This window comes from Halichoerus grypus, chromosome 8, assembly GCF_964656455.1.
Source record: "Halichoerus grypus chromosome 8, mHalGry1.hap1.1, whole genome shotgun sequence".
Classification (NCBI taxonomy): domain Eukaryota; kingdom Metazoa; phylum Chordata; class Mammalia; order Carnivora; family Phocidae; genus Halichoerus; species Halichoerus grypus.
The window spans coordinates 127,340,207-127,363,987 of NC_135719.1; the positions used below are offsets into that span (position 1 = coordinate 127,340,207).

Sequence of the window (23,781 nt, forward strand, 5' to 3'; positions counted from 1 at the left end):
TAAAATCACAAATGAGAGAGGAGAAGTAACAACCAACACCACAGAAATACAATCAATCATAAGAGAATATTATGAAAAACTATATGCCAACAAAGTGGACAACCTAGAAGAAATGGATAAATTCCTAGAAACATACAAACAAAGACCTTAGTCTGTATGGTTCCTCCCAAAGTGTTTATAGCTCTCCGTCTTCACACAGAGCCTTAGTTCCTTGGGTGAAATGCAACCACCTTAACCTAGAAGCCACATCGAATAACAGATCAGAGATGTTCAAAGATTTGGTCCATGCCCACATAACCTTAGAAGTAAAGCAGTGTTAGGACGCCTAGGTGGCTCAGTCAGTTAAGCATCTGCCTTCGGCTCAGGTCATGATCCCAGGGTCCTGGGATCGATTCCTGCATCGGGCTCCCTGCTCAGCAGGGAGACTGCTTCTCCCTCTGCCTGCTCTGCCTGCCGCTCTCCCTGCTTGTGCTCTCTCTCTCTGACAAATAAATAAAATCTTTAAAAAAAAATTTTTTTTAATTAAAAAAAAAAGAAGTAAAGCAGTCTTGCCTCATCCCCTCATTGTGCTAGGCCACTTATGTTTGTCCTATTGGATGAAAACAATCAATACCGGTATTATAAAGGTACTAAAACAGACTCTGACAAATGGCGTCCTAACGTATATTACTGAGGCAAAGACAGTGGTTGTGCACACCACATTTCTAGTCTCAAGACCGCAGCAAGAAGAGGTGGGGAGAGGAACAAAGAAGGTGAATTTAGGTGAACAGCCACCCACTGCCACACAAAAGCTCAGGAGCAGCTGACTCAAGAAAGGTGGAGAGCCAGGTGGGGTTTACTGAGGAGTCATAGAGAATGCCTGTGACATAGGACAATCAGCAGGGGCTCAGAGGTGAGCAGAAGATGCCCTCTGTTCTCTTCTCAGCTAGAGCAGAAGGCACAGCCTGCAGGTAGCCAGCTCCCTGACCAAAGAAAGATCTGGATAGAACCCATGTCATAAAGCCCCGAGAGCCCATCAGGTGTGCTTCAGAGCAGCTTTGCCCAGGCCAATCAGGGGGCTGGCCAGCAGCTACTGAGTGAGGGCCCAAGCACCAGGCTAGACAAGCCCAACTACAGGCTCTGAGATCTACAACTGACTGGTGCAGTCCAGGGATGACCAGTGGGCAGCAATACTCTATCATAGCAAGACAACTTGAGCTTCACCATATGCTGGGGTCTGAAAGGCTTAGTGTGCTCTCATTAGAAATGAGAGTAGTCACCATTTGCCCTCAGTTGGGGCTACTCAACCAGCCCCTGGCAGCATGTCCAGGTAACCAGTCTGAATTAAGTCTGAGCCCTGGCCGGGCCCTCTGGCTTCAACATGACAGCTATTAAGAGTGAGATCTTATGTGTCTTGCTCACTGCTTACCTCCTATGTTGACAACAGTGCTTGGAACATAGTAGGTGCTCAATAAATAGCTGTTGAAAGAATAACTGAGACCAGTAAAGGTATTGCTAAACCATGCTCAGGAATGCCCATCTCTGTACCATTTGAAGGCATGAGAAATGTTAAAAATGGCTCAGAGTAAGCCATAATGCAAGAAACATCAGTTCCCTACCACATTACCTGCGTTTGTGTTATGTTTCTTGATAATCCACAGGTTGTTGTAGTCCTTGTGCAGATAGGTGGTGACCTGGGTGGGGGAGGAGTTGGGAGGGAGAATACCATCAATATCAGCATAGCCACAGGACAATCAACAGCAAACCAACATTGCTTAAGCCTCTTTCAGAATCCTCAGCCACCAACCCGAGGGGCCATGCTGCCCAGGGGGGTTCAGAAGTAGCACTGGTGAGATTCTCTCCTTCCATCTGCATTTAGAGGTTTTTCCCACAAGAGCCTTTTTGATTGGTCTCCTTAATATCTTTCTGCATCTTTTTTTTTTTTTAAGATTTTATTTATTTATTTGACAGAGAGAGACACAGCAATAGAGGGAACACAAGCAGGGGGAGTGGGAGAGGGAGCAGCAAGCTTCCCGCCCAGCACGAAGCCTGATGCGGGGCTCGATGCGGGGTTCGATCCCAGGACCCTGGGATCCTGACCCAAGCCTAAGGCAGACGCTTAACGACTGAGCCACCCAGGTGCCCCTCTTTCTGCATCTTCTCTTTAAAGTTTCAGCCTCCTAGAGGAGGAACCATGATACCTTGCGCAACATAGTCTCCAGCACACAAAGAGGATTTAGTGCATTTTTTAAAATTTTTATTTATTGGGGCGCCTGGGTGATTTAGTTGGTTAAGCGTCTGCCTTCGACTCAGGTCATGATCCCAGGTCCTGGGATCGAGCCCCACACTGGGCTCCCTGCTCAGCAGGAAGCCTGCTTCTCCCTCTCCCACTCCCCCTACTTGTGTTCCCTCTCTCGCTCTCTCTGTCAAATGAATAAATAAAATCTTTAAAAAAATTTTTTTAATTAATTAATTAATTTATTTATTTAAGAGAGAGACAGAGAGCGCGAGCTGGGGCAGGGGCACAGGGAGAAGGAGAGAGAGGATGAATCCCAAGTAGGCTTTATGCCCAGTTGTGGAGGCTGATGTGGGGCTCGATCTCAGGAACCTGAGATCATGACCTGAGCCGAAACCAAGAATCAGACTCTTAACCAACTGAGCCACCCAGGCGCCCCGATTTAGTGCATTTTACAAAGTAATTAAGACCATGCCTCAAATTTTCTAAATGAAAAATTCATGCCTTATTCTCTAGAATGTAGCCAAATGAAATTAAATAGCTCCATAAATATCTCGTCCTAGAAACTTGAGGTTTTAGCCCATAGCCATTTCATAGACACTGATTTTTAAAAAATTAAATGTGTGTGTGTATGCATGTGAACATGCATGTCATGCTGTGATGAATCTAATAGCAAAAATTTAGAAACAGAATAAATGTCCAATAATAAAGGAACGGCTCACATGATATGTCCACAGGACAGAATATTACACAGCCACAGAAAATGTTTCTGAGCATTTTTTACCAGCATAGGAAAAGGCTTATAAAATGCTGATGCTGAAAATGGCTGCCATTTATCACCAGGTACTGTTCTAAGCACTGGGCAAGTCTTCTCTCTCTGCTGTAGGTACTATGGTTGTCCCCACCTTACTTACAAGGAAACTAAGGTTGAGTAATTTGCTCAAAGTCACCACAGCCTATCAGTGGAGAGACAGGATTCAAACCAAGGCAGCTAACTCCAATGCTCCCAGGATAGAGACTATACACATACAATTATGCCAATTATATAAACAAGAACACAAATACCAGGAAACAATAAAAATACATACAAAGTGAGTTTTTATGACTCCAATTGGACAAAACATGACTGATTTACTTGCAAAGAGATTTGGAATCAACATTTAGGGAAAAAATTATGTATGTATTATGGCTCCTTTGTTTCAGTGGCTTTTACTTTCTCAGAAAAAAATCAGGAATGATGGTATTAAGAATATACAAGAAACTGGGACACCTGGGTGGCTCAGTCGGTTAAGTGTCAAACTCTTGATCTCTGCTCAGGTCTCAATCTCAGGGTCATGAGTTCAAGCCCCACACTGGAGCCCAGCTCCAAGCCCAGCGTGGAGCCTATGTTAAAAAAAAAAAAGAATATAAAAGGAACTAAAACATTTTGGCAGCCATAGAGAAATTAAGTTCATACTCCTAAACAAAGGTATACACAGTCCACTGGCTTAGATTTGCTTAAGGATCTTAAGATTTTGTGGTGCTCGTGTGTGTGTACTCTGTGTATTTTTTAAACAAAACTTATTAGAAAAATTACTTCTTTATTATGAGTATAGTCCATGGCCTCTTTTTCCCATAGAAACATTTGTGTTTACAATGGATTTTTTTTTTACAACACAAGGTCTCCTAGAAACACCGGTATCCTATAACAATAGAATGTTGTACACCGAACTATGTGGGTAAACACTGATCTTCTGGAATTATGTGTAGCTTTTGGTTTTTGGTTTTTTTTGTTTTCTGGGTTTTTTTACTTTTCTCTATTTCCCAATTTTATTTTATAAATGTTATACTTTAAAAATATTTAAAAATGGACACTTAGAGTTGTTGACAAGACGCTAAACTCCAGGGCAGTGAGGGCCACTAGAAGTGGTTTAGTCCAACCCCCCAGTTGGCAGATGAAGAAACTGGCTGAGAAAGGCTCAGTGTGATTCAGCCATGACAGAACCAGACTCTTCCATGCCTTTACCCCACATGCTCTCTCTACACCACTATCATGACTTCACACCTCCACGCAGGGGCTCAAGTATGTAACACAAGGACTAGCGTAAGATGGTCCTTCTCTACATTTGCACAGTGTAAACACTCCTGGCCACCACATCTGTAACTTCACCTTCTGCACGACAGCTGCCGCTCCCCACGGAAGGGCTAGCTGTGGTTTTCTGCCCCGGCTATCCGTTAGACTTTTCTGGAGAATTTCAAAGCAAAGCAGAAAGGCACAATGCATGGGCCTCCTCCCTGGATCAATGGAGTCGGGGCTGCTGTGTAGTGCCCAGGCACTGGAATGTTTTAAAAGCTCTCCAGTGGGTCCTAAAGTGCTCGAGACAAGTGGAGAATCAAGAATGGGAAACTGATACTAAAACCCAACACTCTGGGTCAACTTTCTGGTGAACTAGTAAATAAGGAAATAATAATAACAAATTTTGAGAAGCAAAACTTTTTTGCCAAGTAAAAATACTGGTCATTTTGCCAGAAGAGAAACATCACTCCAAGCCTCTCAGCACAATAGCCTGCCCTGCAGCCTGCACACCTCCCCTCTCCTCTCCTCCCTGTCACAGCAGCTGAGACCTGGGGCCTCACCACTCCTCAGAAGCAATCCCATTTAGCGACGAGGCCCCATTTACTGTCGTTTAAAGGCCTCTTTCTTAAAGGCCCCCACCTTTTCTGAGGCTTTTGCAGCACCTGAACTGCTGAGCACCATCCTCCTGGGGATGCTGTCTGCCCTGTGCTCTCCTCCCACCTCCCTGTTCATGCCCTCCTTCTCAGCCTCTTCTACCGGCGCCCCTGGGAGCATCTTCGCCACTGCCTAAGTGTTGCTGCCCCCCAGGGCTCCTTCACTGGCTCTCCTCCCTCTGCACACCCTTCCTGGGCAATGCCACCCATCCCACTGTGTCATTGACACCCATATGCTACACACTCAGATCTCCTTCCTGATACAAGCCCCAAATCTACAATACAGAAAGGAAACTCTCTCATCTCCAGAGCTACTCTTCCTCCTCCATTTCTGACTATGGTGGAATAGCATTATCACACATACACCTTGATCTCCAACCTACAGACCTAGATATAGCTAGGCCCTGACAGCCACCAGTGATGGGGCCCTGACACTGACCTGTGAAGTGTTTCCTGAATCAATTCCCACCTCTATTCATGGTCTTTGCCTCTATTCACCATCCTCTGTCATGATTATTGCCTCCCAACTCATTTCTTGACTCCAATCTGCCCCTCCTTTCAATCTATCACTATTTCTTTCTAACCTAAAAATCTAATCACGTCTTATCATGCCTTCATAAATCTCAACGCCTCACCAATGCCCATAGAACGAAGTCAAATCTACTGTAACACGGAAGGCCTGTGCACAGCCTGGCCTCCCCAACCTCTCCAACCTCCTGCTTCTCCCTCTCAGGCACTGCCCGCCACAGCCACACCCGACACTCGTGGACACGGACACAGACACAGTGTCGCTCACTCATTCAGGGAATACTCATGGCTAATCCCCCAGGGTGCACGTCACATGTATCGCTTCATACTTTTAATCTGCAACTACCCTATGGTGGAGAAGGGCACTATTTATTTTCCCTAATTTAAAGATGAAGATACTGAAGCAGAGAAAGGTCAAGTAACTTGTTCAAAGTCATACTCTGGTGGAACCAGGATTCAGACCCAGATAACAGAGTCTGGTTTCCAGGTCTGTGTTTACAGCCACAACACTTGACCATCATCCATGTCAAGCCAAGCACTGTGCCGGGCACTTGAGCCTTCCAAGAGCTAGCAATCAAGTAGCAAGGAGACAGGAGGAAGGAAGCACTCACAATTCAATGTGAAAAGGGTAACTGCACAGGCTTACAAATCGTGCCAGGCAAGCCCCTCATGAGAGAGGCACGTACCCAGTATTGAGTAGAGGTGGGTCACGGTAATCAGAGGGAACACTTGCACTGAAGCCTAAAGAAGCTGGAGTCACCCAGAGGAAAGAGAAGCAGGGTGCAGGAGTAAGACCGTTTCAAGCAGGGAAGACAGCGCAGGTAAAGGGCGGGAGCAAGAAAGAGAAGCGCGGCTTCCGGCCCGGCCAACAGCTCAGTGTTGCCGCAGTACAGAAAGTACAAGAAGCTCGCTGACCTGCTGCTGGCGGGCGCCAACGCCCTCGGGGTAGAGGTGCCTGTGGGAGTGGAGATAGCCGATGGCCATCCGCAGGTTCTTCACGGTGATCACGGAGCCATAGGCCAGATCTGGGAGGAAGGAACGGTGGAGGGTGTGAGTTGGCCCGTGACTAGGAGGGGCCTCTGAAGCCACAGGACTCACTAAGCCTCTAACAGACGGCACTGGGCCCAGCACCGCCTAAAGCGAGACGCACAGGTACCTTCTCACTCCCACGGCGTCAGCTCAAGTGGGAGTTCACTACAGGGTCTCACTGGTGCCCTCACCTCCCTTCCCTCCTCAGGACTTCAGAAGAAGCGCTGGTATTAACAGTGGTATTATCAAAGCACTATTTGTAATAGCAAAAGATTAGAAACCGCCCATCCTTCAAAGTCTATACATACATTAAACACAATAAAGAAAGAAAGAAGCATTTCATGTCTTACCTAGAATATTCTTCAAGATAGATATAATGTTATGACAGACTGTTAAGATAATTTTCATTTTTGTGAAATCCTTTTGAGCCTTTTGAATCTAATACTATATAAAGCAGTTGTTCAGTGGTGGTTGGGTTTGTTTAATTCTGAATTAAAAAAAAAAAAGAGTAAACCGTTTACCCAAGAACATCCCCTCTGCCTGCAGGCCCTGGGTAACTGAGAAGCCTCTTTCTTCCTTACTGTCCCTCTTCTCAGTCCCCTGTAATCTGGCTGCCCTGCCATTCTCGAGTCCACTGAAACCTGTCTCGCTCCATCATGGATAGGCTACTCCGGTCTTCCTTTGTTTGTTCATTTGGTCAACAGATCGTAGCAATTACACAGTGGATCCAAAGCTGGAGGGGGCCTGGCTGTGGCCCTGGGAGAGCCCAGTCTTAGGGAAGATGGCTGCACACACCGATGAGCACAGGACAGTGGGCAAATGCTCCAGCAAAGGTGTGACAATGTGTGACATGGTGGGAGCCCAGTGCAGAGTAGGATGAATTCTCATGCAAAGAGTAAGAAGAGGCTGGCTTGACGGAAGAGATCACAGTGAGCTAGGCCTTTTAAATAACAAGTAGGCATTTGCAAAACCCCACAGCTCCATTCTTCTATGTTCTCACGCAGGCCAACATATGCAGCCCCTCACACTGCTGACCACCTTTGCTTCTGGAAATGCTTTGTTCCCCCTTCTCAACCCACACTCCCTCATGGACTGTCCTCTGCAGCCTCCTTCCCTAACCGCCTCCCTCCTGCACTCCCAGTGACCTGACTTCAGCCAGCCTAGTTCTCATTCTCTCTCTCCAGGTTCCTTACAGGTCACAGCCACTGCCACGGTACCGCTTCCCCCTTTAGCTGGCTGACTGATTCCTCCTCTGAAAACATCAGCTGCCCCGTTGCATGGATTTCCCCAAGCATCTCAAAGTCAACCTCTCTACAGTGGAACCAGTATCTGCCTTTCTAAACCAACTTTTTAACCTGCTTTCCTATTTCTCATTCTATGCACAGTCTTGGCGGGCCCCCTGTATCCTACACACTGTGCAAGGCACTGGAGAGACTAGAAGGCATCATTGTGCCTCCCAGAAACAATTACCTGGGCTCAAGTCCTCAGTGACATCTTTCCTCTTCTCTTTCCATGTCTAATCTCCCTTGTCCCTGCCCATCTGCACCACCCCTGTGGCTGCTACCATGATGCCCAGCTCAAGTACCCGGAAGAGCTTTCCAGAGGGGAGCCCCTGCCTCCAGCCCCACCCCCTCCCTAGCCGTCCTGCGCTTTGCCATCAGTGTCGCCTCCCTACGGCCCCAGCCTTCCTGTCCTCCTTCCTGCTCAGAGGCCTCCACTGGGTCTCCACTGCCTGTTTAATGAAGTCAAACACCTCACCCAAACATTTCAAACCCTCATAATCCGGGCCCAACTTATCCTTTCAGCCTTATCTTCTAGTACTTTTCTGGGGATAATCTGTACCTTACGTTGTGCCCTATTCTTGGCCTTGATCTTGCTGTCCCCTCTGCCCTATATGCCCTCTCCTCCCTCTCCATCTGTTCAAATCTACCCATTCTTCCAGGGCTGGACTCCACGGCATCTCACTCTGTGTACCTCTGATGCCCTCCAACTCCCTAGCAGAAGTGATCTCTTGCACCCTTTGATCCCACAGCTCTGTGTTTCCTCTTTATACACTTAACACACACGGTCACCAGATCCTCTACTCTGGAAGGGATCCACTTACAGTCTTCAATATGGCTAACATGCGCTCCATTACAATCTGTGAATAAGGACGGGATGTGAGTCACAGAATACGATGGTGGAAACTGATCATTAGCACCAGAGGGCCTTGTCCTTTCACCAGATTTCCTCTGGTTGCCTTCCCATGGAGCTGACTTAGATGCTTCCGCAGCACAAGGGAGAAGTTATTCTTTACAGTCAAAGAGCCTGCTGCTCAGGGCTGCACGTCCTGTGTCCCAAGTCACTCTTTTGAGGGCTCATACCAGGTCTAACTGGATGTTTCTCCCAGTTTGCCATCTACAGGCTATCATACTTGTCTTTTCCAATTTACCCACCCAGAAAGGCTTCTGCCCTTCTACCTTCATAAAGGCCAGGAGATACTCACGTTCGGGGATGGAAGCATTGTGAAGGTTGTTGCCTGAAAGCCGGGCCTGGAAGGCAGAACTGAAGAAGCCATCGCCAGGACCACTGTGGGGAAAGGAGCAGAAGACAGACAAGGTACTGGAGAGAAATTCTAATTTCCTGGGAACCCTAGGAAGAGCCTTGCGCAACTAGTTTAGAAGAAGACAACCAGAGGGGCAGTGTGGTATCATGGGACAGACACAGGTGACGGAGTTGGAGAAACAGGGGTCCAAATCTCAACTCGGCCACTTACTAGCTAGGTGGTGACCTTCAGAAGTACCTAACTTTGCTTAGCCTCAGTTCTCATTTATAAATTGGGGATTTAAAAAAAATCAAAAGAACTCAAAAACAATCATGATGAAGTGAGATAATATGTACAAAATGCTGACACTTGGTTGCTACTCGTTAAATGTGAGCCTCGGCTAGTGTTGCTGCGATCGTCACCCTCCTCCAACTGCACACCTTATTCTGCCCATCCCTTGAAGCACAGGGACTCTGCTTAGGGATAAGGGGCAGTTTGGCTATTAGGAAGTTCTCCTCTTCCTTCAGGCCAGGGTGCTGGCTTTTCTGAGCCCTTTGGATACCCAAAAGACAGAACACAGGAGGAAACGAACAGATAAAACCCACCAGGTCCCTCGAACATCCCAACCACAGACCCAGGAAATCACACACCCCACCTACAGGCTGAGAGGCAAGAGGAAGACGGGAAGCAAGAGGCTGGAAAGGCTCTGCTGTACCTTTTGTTCAGCACCATGAAGTGAACAGCATAAGTGGCCGTGTAGAGAGTCAGCGGCAACACTATGAGGCACAGGATGCGAGCGGTCAGGTGTTTCCCCACAGTCACCTGCAAACAGAGCCAGTTCGGGGTGCTGGGCATATGGGGCTTTATTCTACCTTATACCTTCTATGCGCGTTACATGTAACTTTTTATGCGTAAGTCAAAATCACAAAAAATTGAAAAACTAAGAGCCAACAAGAAAAAATACATGGAAACCCTAGCCTTTCCATGACACCCCACCACCCCAGCACTGCAGGGTAGTGAACATGGGCCAGCCCTCTGCTGCCTGTGCAGGCCCTCACCCAGGACCCCAGACCATCCCTGCATCTTCAGCCTCATCACTCATCAGTCCCTTCTATATCCCAGTCACACTGAGCTCCGCGCATGGTCCCCACGCTTCCTGTACTGTGCCAGCCCCATCCGTCACACACATAAGTGTTCCTGACCTGCATCTCAGGCCTCGCCCCCCCCCCCCCCCCCCCGCCCAGAAACCTTCCTAGACCACTTGACCTGGGCTCGTGCCCTCCACTGTGCCCTCACAGCACTTTTTGGCTGGACTGTAATCACCTGTTTACTTATTTCTCTCTCTCCATTGTCTCTGGAGGGCAGGAATCCTTGTTTTATTCATCTGCATATTCCGTGTTTCAGACTGGAAGGGTAGTCTGTCTATATTTTCTGAGCGAATAAATGAACTTATCGAGACTTTGGTTCAGAGGTGATGGTGAAGCCTTGTGGCAAAGTAGTTCAGGTCTGGAGTCAGCCTCCTCTAAGTCTGAATCCTACATCTACCTTTTACTTGTATGGTCTGGGACACATTATTACCTCTCTGGGTCTGGACTTCCTCATTTGTAAAGAGAAGGTAATAACTACCTACCTCACAGGACTGTTAGGAGAGGTAAATGAGCCAGTGAAGGTGAAGCACTTTGCACAGTGCCTAGCACAGAATCAGCTCTTAGTAAATAATACTTTAATAAACTCTAAAGGCCTTTCCTGGCCTCCAAATCTGGAGACCCTGGGTCAGAGAAAGAAAATGGTGAGTTCAGAAAGTCACCCTACCCATTTTACTGAAGATCCCATGCAGCTAGTGTCGGCCATATATTTGGCATTGAGCCCAGCTGGACAGACTACGTGACTGGGTAGTTTGTAGAGCATTTGAAAAACATCGCAGAAACAAATGCCAAAAGAAAATACCAAGGATGTTAGTTCATCCTCTCCCTTTAAACCCCTCTAGCCTCCAAGCATGGCCTCCTTCCTGTTGTCATGCTGCCCACAGACAAGGGCCGGAGCCAGCCCCCCTCAGGCCGGAATACAGCCACGCCTCCACCTGCAGCAGAGGCGGAGAAAGGCCACTGGCTCTGCTGAGCAATACCAAGGAGCAAAGACATTTCTACAAGCACTTGGGTTCTCACCACTGAAAGACTGAGGTCTCCAAACAGGTGCCAAAGGTCTGAAATGGTGTTCCACCCCACTTGCAGGATGATAAAGAGGCCAACAAACTTGACCCCTAAAGCACCAGCCAGATTAATGCCAGTCAGGCTGAGCCAGAACCACCAGGGGGCAGAGAAGGGCCTGAAAACCAACAAGACACAGAGTTCAGTTTGGCAGCTGGAACCAAACTCAAAAACGAGAGCAGCAGTGGGGAAGGGCAGAGGTTCTGTGACCCTGAGAGGCCATGCCTGCCCTCTTTCTTGAGGGCTCCTAACCTCAGGAGACCATGGCGTGGCTCCAAGGAGCATGTGGTTATGGAACTCCCGAAACCGCTGGAAGCAGTGTGAGAGTGAGTAGGATATTTTTCTGGGAGAGGGGCCATAGCTTTCCTGGCTAAGTACAGGGCTCAAATTAAGCAAGAGGCTTATTGTTCAGGTGGAAGGAAAAGGCAAATCCAGAGCAGCCTACCGGATTAAGTCAGCCCTCTCTCTCCTGGGGGTCGCCTGTGGCCCTTGGGAAGCCGGCAATTATTGAGTGCTTACTATGTGTCAGGCGCTGTTCTGAGCACTTGATTTGTTTAAACGCTTTAACCTTCACTACAACCCCACGGAGGTAGGTCCTATTATTATCCCCTTCTCCCACAGGAGGAAATCGAGGTACAGAGAGGGCAAGCAGTACAGCTAGCATGCGGGAGAGCACAGTCCTAACCCTGGCAGTCGGTTCCGAGGTTTGCTCCCCTTACAGCACCCAGTGCTCAGTGCTGCAATTTCCCCATTAGCTGGCTGCCTCCTCTGGCGGAGTGAAGGCCCCTGAACTGCGAGACTTGCGTACCTCCATGCCTCCGGCTCCTAGCACAGGATCTGGCACATAGTATGTATTCAAGAAATGGCAGGTGGAGGTGCGCGTGGTAGGGGGAGATGACCACCCAAAGCCAGGGAGAGATGGTAGTCACTGGATCCGGCTTTATTGGCATAATGCAATTTAATGAGCCTGGCCATGGTGAAACCAAGCTGACTCCTAGAAAAGCCTAGGCGGAGCCAGCTCTTTTGGTTTGAATAGAATGACCTACTCTACTCTCTCAGAGGCAAAAGGAGGATCTGCAAAAGACCATTCTGGAAGAAGACCAGGCCCTCCAGAACAGCTTTAGAACTGACCCGGGCCTGCAGAGATCCTCTTGACTGGCATGGACTGCTTAAGCCAACCTTTTATATAAATTATTCCCGTCAACAGGTCAGGACTGGATGCAACCACTGAGGGCAGGGAGACAAATAGCTCCCAGGCAGTTTCTGTCCTGGTTCCCTCCCCTCTAGGACAGAGAATGTGAAGGATAAAGTTATCCTGGGATCCCTAACCAGCACTGGTGCCAAGGGGTAGCTTAGAAGATGGTGGGCTGGGAAGGCATTAGGACTCTTCCATAATATCCACAAACCCCTACCCAAATCCACCCATTAGAATATTCTTTAAAAAGATCATTGACATTTTTTTAGTCTTACGCAAAACAAAAAAAAGTATGTCTAGAAAACATATTAAAATCTATTTTTATGATCTAAAATGGACAATCTAAGTTTAAAAAAAAAGTATGCTTGCCTTAAGTGCAGCTTCAAGACAAGTCTTATAGGCACCCACCCTGTCCCCGGCTACAGAAATTCCAGAGTTGCCATAGCTTCTGACCCCCAACGCCCAGCCCGCAGAGATGGTGTTTCTGACCTGTCGGCGCAGGAGTTGTACTTGACCATGCTCAGCATGGCAGCCATGATGAAGAACATCAAGATGGGGTCAAGGAGGATATACTGAGACAGAGTAAGGCATCCTGTATCTGAAAAACATGAGCTCAGCAGTCAAAAAGGGAATCAGAGATGGGCCCCCTGAGAACCAAACACCCCAACAATAAGAAATAGTGCCCCTTATACTTAATTGCATGTAAGCATTTATGCAGTCAAGACCAGATGAGCCACTGAGTCATCAGGGAGGTGGAAGGCCATAGCTTTGGGGTACATCAAAGCCCAGGGATAGGAAACTATATCTCACACTCCTTTCAGGCCAGTGACCCAAGAAACGACCATATCATTCAATCAGATAGAGCAGTCCTGAGATGAGGGCTCTTCCTCATTTCCACCACCAAAATGGGAGTTCTGCCACCTGCTTATATAGCCACAGACTACCCATACCTAGGATAGAGTCTTAGCATTTTACGTGAAGTCTCTGTTGGAAGCGGATTCTCTGCAAAGGCACCCAAGTGATCGTTCTTCAAACAAAATTTCATTACATCAAGCCACTGCTTGAAGCTTCCAATGTCTTGCCATCTCACTCAGACTAACCAAGTCCTCATGACGACTGCCAAAGCCGGCATGGTCTCCCTCCCTAAGCAACCTCCTCCACCAACACCCTCTGCCTCACTCACTCCACTCTGGCGACACTTGGCCTCCTTGCTGTTCCCTGAATCCACCAAATGCTGCCTTGCACCAGGACCACTGCACATGCTGTTCCCTCTGCCTGAACACGCTTCACTCAGATCTCTGCATGGCTTAATCTTCTGCTTCACTCAGGCCATCCTACCCACAAGAGAATCCCTCCCTGCTACTCTCTCCCTTACCCTACTCTATTTTCTACATTGCACTATGGCTTATGTTGTTACATTTCAGATTTACAATACTTGCTTATTTATCATCCGCCGTACTAGCAGGTAAGCTCCATGACAGCACAGTGTCTCATCAGCATATCCTCTGAGGCCCAGAAAAGTGGCCTGGCACAGAGGAGATGCTTGAAAAACAGTTGTGGAATAAAAAAAAGAATAAATGAAGAGGATTAATAACTGAAAAGGGAAATTAAAGACACAAGGAAAAAGCCACCAATCGTCTACAGAGAGGCCCTATAATCTTGCAACATATTTGTCAAAACAAAGCCAGAATTACACGTGAAATACCCACCTAACTTGGCCTGGACTTCTTTAAATGTTAAGTTCTATGAGGTCTGAATTCACTTTAATAAAAATCAGAATAGCACAGAATCAATTTCTACAGATCAACTCTCATTTATCCAGCGGGGAATTACCCACAGAAAATAAAGTTCCCATTTTGCTATTTCCTGCCACCCAGCTACTTCTGAGACATCTGCCCTTGCATTCAGCTGAAATCAGTTTAAGGAGTGCAAACTTATAGTAACTCGAGAGACCTTGATAGTAGCCTGAGAGAAGCAGAATTAGAATCATAAGCCTCCTTCAAATATACACATGCACACACACAAATTTATCTTCTTATCCACACCAAACTCAAATGTGGATAACCTGGAGATAATCTATTCTTTGGGATTATATACGTGAGCACTACCCTCTAATAATATAAAGGTTTGCTACACAGAACTATTTTTATATGTAATATCACTGGTGAAGAAAATAAGATTTGTAATACATTTACCCAATCCTAAAGTTACTTAACCACTGGGCCCATGGATAGGATCCTTAAATGTATTGATTTCCAACTACACTCATAATGTGGCAATTTCCTAAGAAACATGGGTATAAGACAACTTACCAAAAGTGAGGAGGGCAGCGGTGAGCAGTGCTGCCGGGAGGGACTTGGACAGCTCCAATACAGTGAGGTAGGCAAAGGGAACCAGCAAGGAACCGAGGAAAGCACAGAACTATGGAAGGAAAAGAGAAGCAGTCAAACAGCCAGCTAAGCTGAGCATCAGAGACCTACCTGACTTGGCACAAACTAATGTTTAAAATGGAGGACCCTTGGTGCAGGCATGACTTGGTGACCTGAAATCACCTAGAATATCTATAAACAAGAAAGGGATGGTGTGACAGCGAATCATCAAATCAAGCAACATATATGTGCCCATTGAGCATCACCTCGAACACTGACACGAAATCAGCAAAATTCAGCCAAGGAGGTGTGTGCAGGATGGCACATGGTTTCAAGTAGGGGACTCTGAGGTTGGACTGCCCCATCAACTGCTAGCTGTGACTAAAACAGTACATCTCTGAATCTCAGCCTCCCCGTCTGTGTCATATGAAAAATTAGAGTTCCTGCCTCAGAGAGTTTTCTCTGGAGATTAAATGGGCTAGTTTTATTAGCACACACCAAGTACTCAATAAACATTAGCTTCTACTACAAAACTGTGGGTACAAGTAGAGAGAGACCTCTCTATGGTGTTTTAATATTCTAGAGAATTCTATTATTATTTCTGTTATTTCTCCCTTGGCTCTTTCCTTCAATCACAACAGAAATCACTCTTTAATCTACAGGTTGCATTTTAATTCTGGAAAAAAAAAATTATCTGACACTTAAGTATCTGGAGAGTTGTTTTTTGTTTTGTTTTGTTTGGAACCACCAGCTCTCTCTCTACCTCCCTACCCTGTCCATCACAAGTAAATAGACAAGCCCAGGGAAATGGAAATTCTCACATTTGGGTTGTCACTTTTTGTCAATTGAAAGCAATGTGTCTCCGATGGACTCTGAGAAACAAACTGAGGGTTCTAGAGGGGAGGGGGGTGGGTGGATGGGTTAGCCTGGCGATGGGTATTAAAGAGGGCATGTTCTGCATGGAGCACTGGGTGTTATACACAAACAATGAATCATGGAACACTACATCAAAAACTAATGATGTAATGTATGGTGATTAACATAACATAATAATAATAAAAAAAAAAAAAGAAAGCAATGTATCCTAGTGTGAAAGAGAACAAGGCTGTTATATTTGGCCTTGTCAATTTCCACAGCAAGCCCACAGTGAGTCAGGCCTCTATCCAATTACATATGCTATGTGATGTTCAAAAGTCATTAGGAAGACACAGAACCACTTTAGAATATGAACTCGAGGGTTGGGGTAATCCTTATTTAATACAGTTTAATATGACCATGCAAATTATTCAATGATTAGCTCAAATAAGCACACAGCATTTATCTAAAGTGCTTTGAGCTCCTTAAGGAAAGGAGCTTATTATAAATAAATGCAACCTGCTCTGAGAGCTCCATGTCCAAAGTCAGATTTTGCAGGTTTCATTTAGCTACAGATAAGGGGTCCCCACAGAGTTGGGTACTTAGGCCTGGCGATGCTCTATCAAGGCTGGTGCTGCAACTCGGGGCAAACATATATAGCCTCCTCTACAAGACTGGAAAACCCCTTTTGGGTGCCTGAAACCTTCATGGGGAAAGAAGCAGGGACCTGGTGTCAGGAGTATGGGATGCTGAGATCTTAAGGGCCCTCAGAGGTAGGCAATCTTCCAGCAGTTGTGGCCATGGAGAGGAATGACGTGTGGCCTGCCAATGTGCTGAGGCCAATGTCAGGGGGCTGCAGGAGGCTCCTGGCTGCCCGGGTCCTAGGTTGCTCTCCAACCTGAAGTCTGAAGCCTCACATGGGCTGGGCAATAGGTGACAGTGTGTGCTTGCTCCTACCCATGAGATCTCTGTATTATCTGTGGCCTCCCCTCCCCTTCTTACCTACCGCAGTTCTGAATCTCTACACCTAAATCTCTACTACAGGATGTGGGTCCAATCATCCTCCCCTCCCACTGCCACCCAAAGTCCCTTTGTCTACACCTGCCACCACTCCAGGGCTTCCAATTATAAGTTCTGACTGAGTGTGGCCCCAGGGTTCAGTCTAGAGTAAGTCAGGAAGCCTTACTCCTCTCATTCCCATGTAGTTGTGATGTTCATATTTGTCCCCAGGCTTCTGGAACAAAAAAGTCCCGTCATACCCACTCAGGTAGCCAGCAAGACCTATCAGCATCTGAGGAGAGAAGGAGAACAAACAAAAAGATGATGAGAGACCTTTAAGATTCCTCTGTCCCCTAAACTTCCCTCCAGCTGCACCCAGACTTTGGCTTCCCTTGGTAACTGTCCATAGGAGTTGCCAATGTGACATTTTCTCCTGCAGCTGTTGCAGAGCAAAGAATCTTTTGTCTACAGAGCTCTTTGCTTGAAACAAATCCTCTCTTGTGTTAACGCCAAGTTCTTGGGAATAGTGCAGATTGAATACTTAGGAAGAAAAAATCCCACAATTTGAAGGGCTCTCTCATTCAACCTTCTTTCATTTGCTATGAAATAAAACATGACAGCCCATGGGGGAGGCCATGCGCAGGGACTGATTCCTGGGAGACTGACCCTCTGAAAGGAAGATGAGGTTCCAAGTCAGAATGAGGAGGGGGAAAAATGGCCAAGGAGTTCCACACCAGCAATAGGCAGAAGGGAAGAAGTGGGGGAGGGGGGGGGATGCTAAGACAGACACATTTCCCCAGAGGAGAAAAGTCCCAGGGGAAAAAACACCAAAAGGCCAGAGACCAGTTTCTCCTATTTCCAATATTTCAAAGGAGGGCAGCCTTGGCACATTCCAAACCAGAACAAATCAACTATTACACTAAGACTGAGATTTGTGAATCCTTCAAAATGTTCAAGATCAGCTTCTTCATTTCTATCTTTTCATCTTTCAACAGTGTAAAAGTCTCTTTTCCACACAAGCAATCAGAAGCTGCTAAGCCATAAAAACTGTCAGCAAATACCAAGCATTTTTAACAGCCCCAGGCTGCCCTGCCCAGACCCCTGTGCTCCAGTTAAGCTGTGTGGAGGGACAGAATATACTGGCTGTATTAAGAAAGCCCCTCCCTGCAACACTGCTTGTGGGGCTTGGGTTTGGACCACGAACCAGCTCACTTTTTACTATAAGTAGCTCTAACCAAAGTCACTCTCTATAGTTCCACGTCAAGGAACAGAGGCCAAAATTCAACAGTAAATGATTATAAAGCCTTGTTAAAAAAAAAAAACAAAAAAACCCTAGGGATCAGAAGTTAATGTAACTAATTTAACATAAAGTAAGAGAAGGTACTGAAAAGACAGAGCCATCCAAACACCTAGATGAACAAAAACTGACAGGTGACAAACAAATGCACGCCCCTTCCCACCTGGGATCTCAGAGAACAAATTCGCCTGGTGCTGGTATAAATTCCCAGACTGCTTGGCTGGTCTGGTAGAGTGAAAAAATGCACTGATGGTTTGCATCTCAGCTCTCTGATTGCCAGCAATACTTATTAATGTCTGAGCTACAAGTAATAAAATCTCCCTTGCGGTGGCGGGGGAGGGCTGTGAGGATCAGAGACAGTACAATAGGTTAAACACCTGGCACTATGCCAAGCCCTTACCAGGCACTTGAAATTCAGTTCCCTCGCCGTTCTCTTAAGATTAAAAGTAGCCCTGAGCCCTAATTTCCTAACTCATTCAAATCAATAAGAAAAGGAACTTACTAGAATACTGGGCAAATTCATAGAAAACAAAATAATGACTAATAAACATATGAAAAAATGTTCAATCCAACTCATAAAGACATGCAAATGAAAACAGTGACACACCATTTTTATTCTCAAATTGGCAAAGTTTTGAAAGTATTATCATACCAGTGCTGGCAATGGTGTGGGGGAAGCAAGAACCCTCATACACTGTCGGTGGGAATATATATTACTACAATATTTTTGCAGAAAAACATAGCAATATCTACCACAAATTTAAATGTGTATATCCTTAGACTCTTTAGTTTGGCTGCTAAGAACCTTTTGGATACACCTGCACAACTATGAAAAGATAAATGTGCAAGGATGTTCATTGCAAAATCTTTTGTAATGGCTGAAAATTGGAATTAACATAAATGCCCACCAATTAAAGATGCGTAAAATAATTTATGGCACATCTGTATAATGGAATAATATATAGCCATTAAAATGCATGGAGCACAACAGTCATAAAAAAGGCTGAGATCATGCCATCTGAGACAGCATGGATGGACCTAGAGGGTATTATGCTAAGCTAGACTGAGAAGGCAAACACCGTATGATTCCACTCATAAATGGAATCTTTAAAAAAATGAATAAGCAAACAAAAACAGAATCAGAACGATAAATATTGAGTACAAACTGTAGTCACTAGAGGGAAAGGGGTGGGGGATGGGCAGCATGGGTGAAGGGGAGTAGGAGATACAGGCTTCCATTTATGGAATGAGTAAGTCACGGAAATAGAAAGCACAGCATAAGGACTGCAGTCAGTGACGTTGGAGCAGCGATGGAACAGGACAGATGGCAGCTACACTTGCGGTGAGCACAGCATAACATAGAAACTAGCCAAATCACCATGGTGTACACCTGAAACTAATGTAACATCGTGTGTCAACAATACGCAAATTAAAAAAGTAATAAATAAAATAAAATAAATTTTTTAAAAATGGAGTACATTTTGGGGCACCTGTGTGGCTCAGTTGGTTAAGCGGCTGCCTTCGGCTCAGGTCATGATCCTGGAGTCCCGGAATCGAGTCCCACATCGGGCTCCCTGCTCAGCGGGGAGTCTGCTTCTCCCTCTGACCCTCCTCCTTCTCATGTGCTCTCTCTCTCTCTCATTCTCTCTCTTTCAAATAAATAAATAAAATCTTAAAAAAAAAATGGAGTACACTTTTATGTGCTAATGTGGAAAGAAGTTAAGATATATCATGTTTAAAATATAAGCTGAACAATTTTAGTCTGGTCCTATTTGTATATATAAGTTGTTCATATGCACGTCTGTAAATATACTCACATATCTGTATAAAAAATTTCTTTTTTTTTTAAGATTTTATTTATTTATTTGTCAGAGAGAGAGAGAGCACAGAGAGAGAGAGAGAGAGAGAGAGAGAGAGAGAGAGAGAGCATGAGTGGGGGGAGGGGCAGAGGAAGAAGCAGGCTCTGTGCTGAGCAAAGAGCCCGATCTGGGACTCGATCCCGGGACCCTGGGATCACGACCTGAGCCAAAGGCAGATGCTTAACCGACTAGCCACCCAGGCGCCCTGTAGAGAGAATTTTTTTTTTTTTAAGATTTAATTTATTCATTTGACAGAGAGAGAGATAGAGAGCAAGCACGAGTACAAGCAGGCAGAGTGGCAGGCAGATGGAGAAGCAGGCTCCCCGCTGAGCAGGGAGCCCGACACGGGCTCGATCCCAGGACCCTGGGATCATGACCTGAGCCAAAGGCAGACACTTAACCGACTGAGCCACCCAGGCACCCTGTATAAAGAATTTCTCTTCCTTTCCAACCAGGGCCCAGCAGAATGGCTCCCACGAAGAAGGGTGGCGAGAAGAAGAAGGGCTGTTCTGCCATCAACGAGGTAGTGACCAGAGAATACATCATCAACATTCACAAGCGCATCCATGGAGTGGGTTTCAAGAAGCGTGCCCCTCAGGCACTCAAAGAGATCTGGAAATTTGCCAGGAAGGAGATGGGAATTCCAGATGTGCGCATTGACACCAGGCTCAATAAAGCTGTCTGGGCCAAAGGAATAAGGAATGTTCCATACCATATCCGTGTGTGGTTGTCCAGAAAACGTAACGAGGATGAAGATTCACCAAACAAGCTCTACACACTGGTTACCTATGTACCTGTCACCACTTTCAAAAATCTACAGACAGTTAATATGGATGAGAACTAATCGCTGATTGTCAAATAAAGGTATAAAACTGAAAAAAAAGAAAAAAAAAGAATTTCTAAGAAAACATATATAAGAAACTAATAGAAATGTGGGGAGAGGTAGCTCTTGACCTTTGACTTCCTTCTGTGCTGATCAAATGTTTCACTCTGCGCAGGCATTCTATTCCCTCCAGGGTTGGGGGCCAGCGTGGAATGACAGCTAGAAGCCTCAGTACTGCAGGAGAAAACTCCCATTCACAACTTCAAGGGGCTTTCTGATTCTTTGACTGGCTTGGCCTTAGAACCTATGAAAGCTACTGCGTTCATCACTCTCTTTCAATCAGGTAAAGCACAGGACCATCAGGAGATAAATTAGGGGGGCAGATGGACTGAACTCCCCAGGGGCAGCCTTAGAAAGAAGCCTCACATTTTTCCCTGCCCACAGGGACCAGATATGAGCCAGGGGAGGCTTAAGTAAAAACACATCAGCCAGTGTTCCACATGCATGTCTTCACTGTGCTGAGCACTAGGGGACTCCAAACATAGACAGGCAGTCCCCAGCTGAAAGACTGGGCTGGTTTTCCTAGGAAAAAAAAAATCTCCTCCACCAGGAGTCCTGGTTCCCGGGCTAGCTTAGTGCAAACATTCAACACATTCTATTGCTTATTCCTACGGTGGTTAACAGATATCATCCAAGTGGGGGGGCAAGGCAAGCATCATGAGGCAGTGTGATGTAAGGGTTAAGAGAGCAGACGTTAAACCAACCTGCACCTTGACTCTGCCACTTAACTAGCTTTCTTCCCTACGGCAAACTTCTTTTCCTCTCTGTGCCCCAGTTTCCCCACTGGCAAAATGGGGATACAACAGTACCTACTTCATAGGTTATTCTGAGGATTACATAAGATAATATACCAAAAGTGACAAGAACAGACTAAGTTTTCAATTGCTCTGATTTTTATTGCTGTTATCTTACAAAGGAGACCGGAGAGGCATAATATTTTCTACTCCAGCTCTGGGCTCAGAGCTAATTTTGAAATAGGTCACTATCCCACCTCCCTCTCCACCCCTCTCTGGTCCCTATCTAATGCTCTCGTGCCCCCAAGCCCACCTGTCACAGACCACCACCCCTGTCTCCCATCACCTCTGCCTTCATCCCCAACTACTCCATGCTCCAGGATCACACCTCCACTTCCTAACGGACCAATTCTTGTCCCTTTGGTGCTAAAGATCTCAGCCTCCATTAGGAAGAAAGGGCTGATCCATTAGCCTTCTCAGAGGTCGTTGTTTTTAGAGGAGTAAAATGAATTCTCACTGTGGGATTTCTAATTGTAAAACATGTGAGAGGTACAGGTCAAAGAATGTACCTGCTGGGAGTGGGAAGGGGGATACGGAGTTTTGCTCCCCTGTAGACAATCAGCTCCTCTCAGCAATCTCTGCTTTATGCAACATATTCCTTCTCTCCACTGTTTACTTTTTTGAATTGAGATAAAATTCATACACCATAAGATTCACCACTTTAAAGTGTACAATTCAGTGGTTTTTAGTATATTCACAAGGTTGTGCCACCATCACCTCTACCTAATTCCAGAACATTTCATCACCCCAAAACAAATTCCCTACCTATTTGCAACCACTCCCCGATCCTCCTTCCCCACCAGACCCTGGCTACTACTAATCTGTTTCTATGGATTTGCCTATTCTGGACATTTCATATAAATGGAATCATACACTATCATGGCCTTTTGTGTCTGACATCTTTCACTTAGCATAATGTTTACAAGACTCATCCATGTTGTAGCATGTATCAACACTTCATTCCTTTTTTATGGCTGAATAATATTCCATCATATAGATATACCATATTTTGTATATCCATCCATTGGTTGATGGACTCCCTCTCCATTTCTGGGCCCAGAGAACTCCTCAAAACATCAAAGATTTTCCACATAAGCAGCTGGCCTGGAATGTCAGGGTTTCTTTCCACAAGCCCAAGATTTAAATCCAAAATTGAGACTTTGCTCCAACCCTTTGAAGAGAGCTGTCAGTCACTACATTGCTCACCTTTCCCAGAGGTGGGTGCACATCGAAGAAAAAGGTGCGGTTGATATAATAGCTTCCCATTTTTCCAAAGTGAGTCTCATCCCAACTAAAGGAAAAACAGAAAGAGAAATGAGAATTTTTAAATTATCATACAATCTGGGGTGGCTGGGTGGCTCAGTCCATTAAGCGTCTGCCTTCGGCGCAGGTCATGATCCCAGGGTCCTGGGATCGAGCCCCACATCGGACTCCCTGCTAGAGTCTGCTTATTCCTCCCCCTCTGCCCTTTGCCCTGCTTGTGCTCTCTCTCTCTCTCTCTGTCTCAAATAAATAAAGTCTTAAAAATATATAAATAAATTATCATACAATCCAAATAGCCATAATAAAGCATGGTTAAAATTACAGTTAAAGCCAAAGACTATGGGGCACCTGGGTGGCTCCGAAGGTTAAGTGTCTGCCTTTAGCTCAGGTCATGATCTCAGAGTCCTGGGATCCAGTGCTGGGTCAGGGTCTGTGCTCAGTGGGGAGTTTGTTTCTCTGTCTCCCTCTGCCCCTCCCCCTGCTTGTGCTCTCTCTCTCTCAAATAAACAAATAAAATCATTATTTTAAAAAACCCAAAGACTGTAAGTTTCAAGCAATTAATGAGAAAATTTGGATTAAAAAATCATTGACAAATTGGGGCATCTGGCTGGCTCAGTTGGTAGATTATGCAACTCTTGATCCTGGGTCGTGAGGTTTGTTTGTTTTTTTTTTAAGATTTTATTTATTTGTTTGAGAGAGAGAGCACACATGTGTGCACTCGAGCTGGGGGAGGGACAGAGGAAGAGGCAGAGGGAGAGAGAGAATCGTCAAGCAGACTCCCACTGAGCGTGGAACCCCACATGTGGCTCGATTTCACGACTCTGACATCACAAAACCAAGAGTCCCACGCTTGACCAACTGAGCCACCCAAGGCGCCATGAGTTTGAGCCTACACTGGGGGTAGAGTTTACTTAAAAAAAAAATTTTTTTTTTACACAAGTGATTTGAGGAAGCAAGACATCAGGCTGATTGTTTTTTATTTTTTTTAAAGATTTTATTTATTTATTTGGTAGAGAGAGTGAGAGGGAGAGAGAGCGCAAGCAGGGGGAGTGGCA

General features: G+C 45.9%; 1 protein-coding gene and 1 pseudogene across 4 annotated transcripts in view; one reads left to right on the forward strand and one right to left on the reverse strand.

Annotated features, from left to right (window-relative positions):
- Positions 1-23,781, reverse strand: part of POMT2 (protein O-mannosyltransferase 2) — a 43,833-nt gene that overhangs the window by 14,288 nt on the left and 5,764 nt on the right. For all 4 annotated transcript variants that reach the window (XR_013440791.1, XM_036084352.2, XM_078054008.1 and 1 more), the window contains exons 2-10: positions 22,670-22,754; positions 16,818-16,922; positions 14,720-14,828; positions 12,897-13,005; positions 11,171-11,330; positions 9,721-9,827; positions 8,967-9,049; positions 6,368-6,477; positions 1,607-1,673 (exon numbers count right to left, since the gene is read on the reverse strand). Coding sequence is in view for 3 of the 4 variants with exons in the window: in XM_036084352.2 (XP_035940245.2) it covers positions 1,607-1,673; positions 6,368-6,477; positions 8,967-9,049; positions 9,721-9,827; positions 11,171-11,330; positions 12,897-13,005; positions 14,720-14,828; positions 16,818-16,922; positions 22,670-22,754 (935 nt within the window). In the remaining variant the exon portion in view is untranslated. The remainder of the gene's footprint in view (positions 1-1,606; positions 1,674-6,367; positions 6,478-8,966; positions 9,050-9,720; positions 9,828-11,170; positions 11,331-12,896; positions 13,006-14,719; positions 14,829-16,817; positions 16,923-22,669; positions 22,755-23,781) is intronic.
- On the forward strand, positions 20,229-20,711 carry LOC118530730 (large ribosomal subunit protein eL31 pseudogene; annotated as a pseudogene).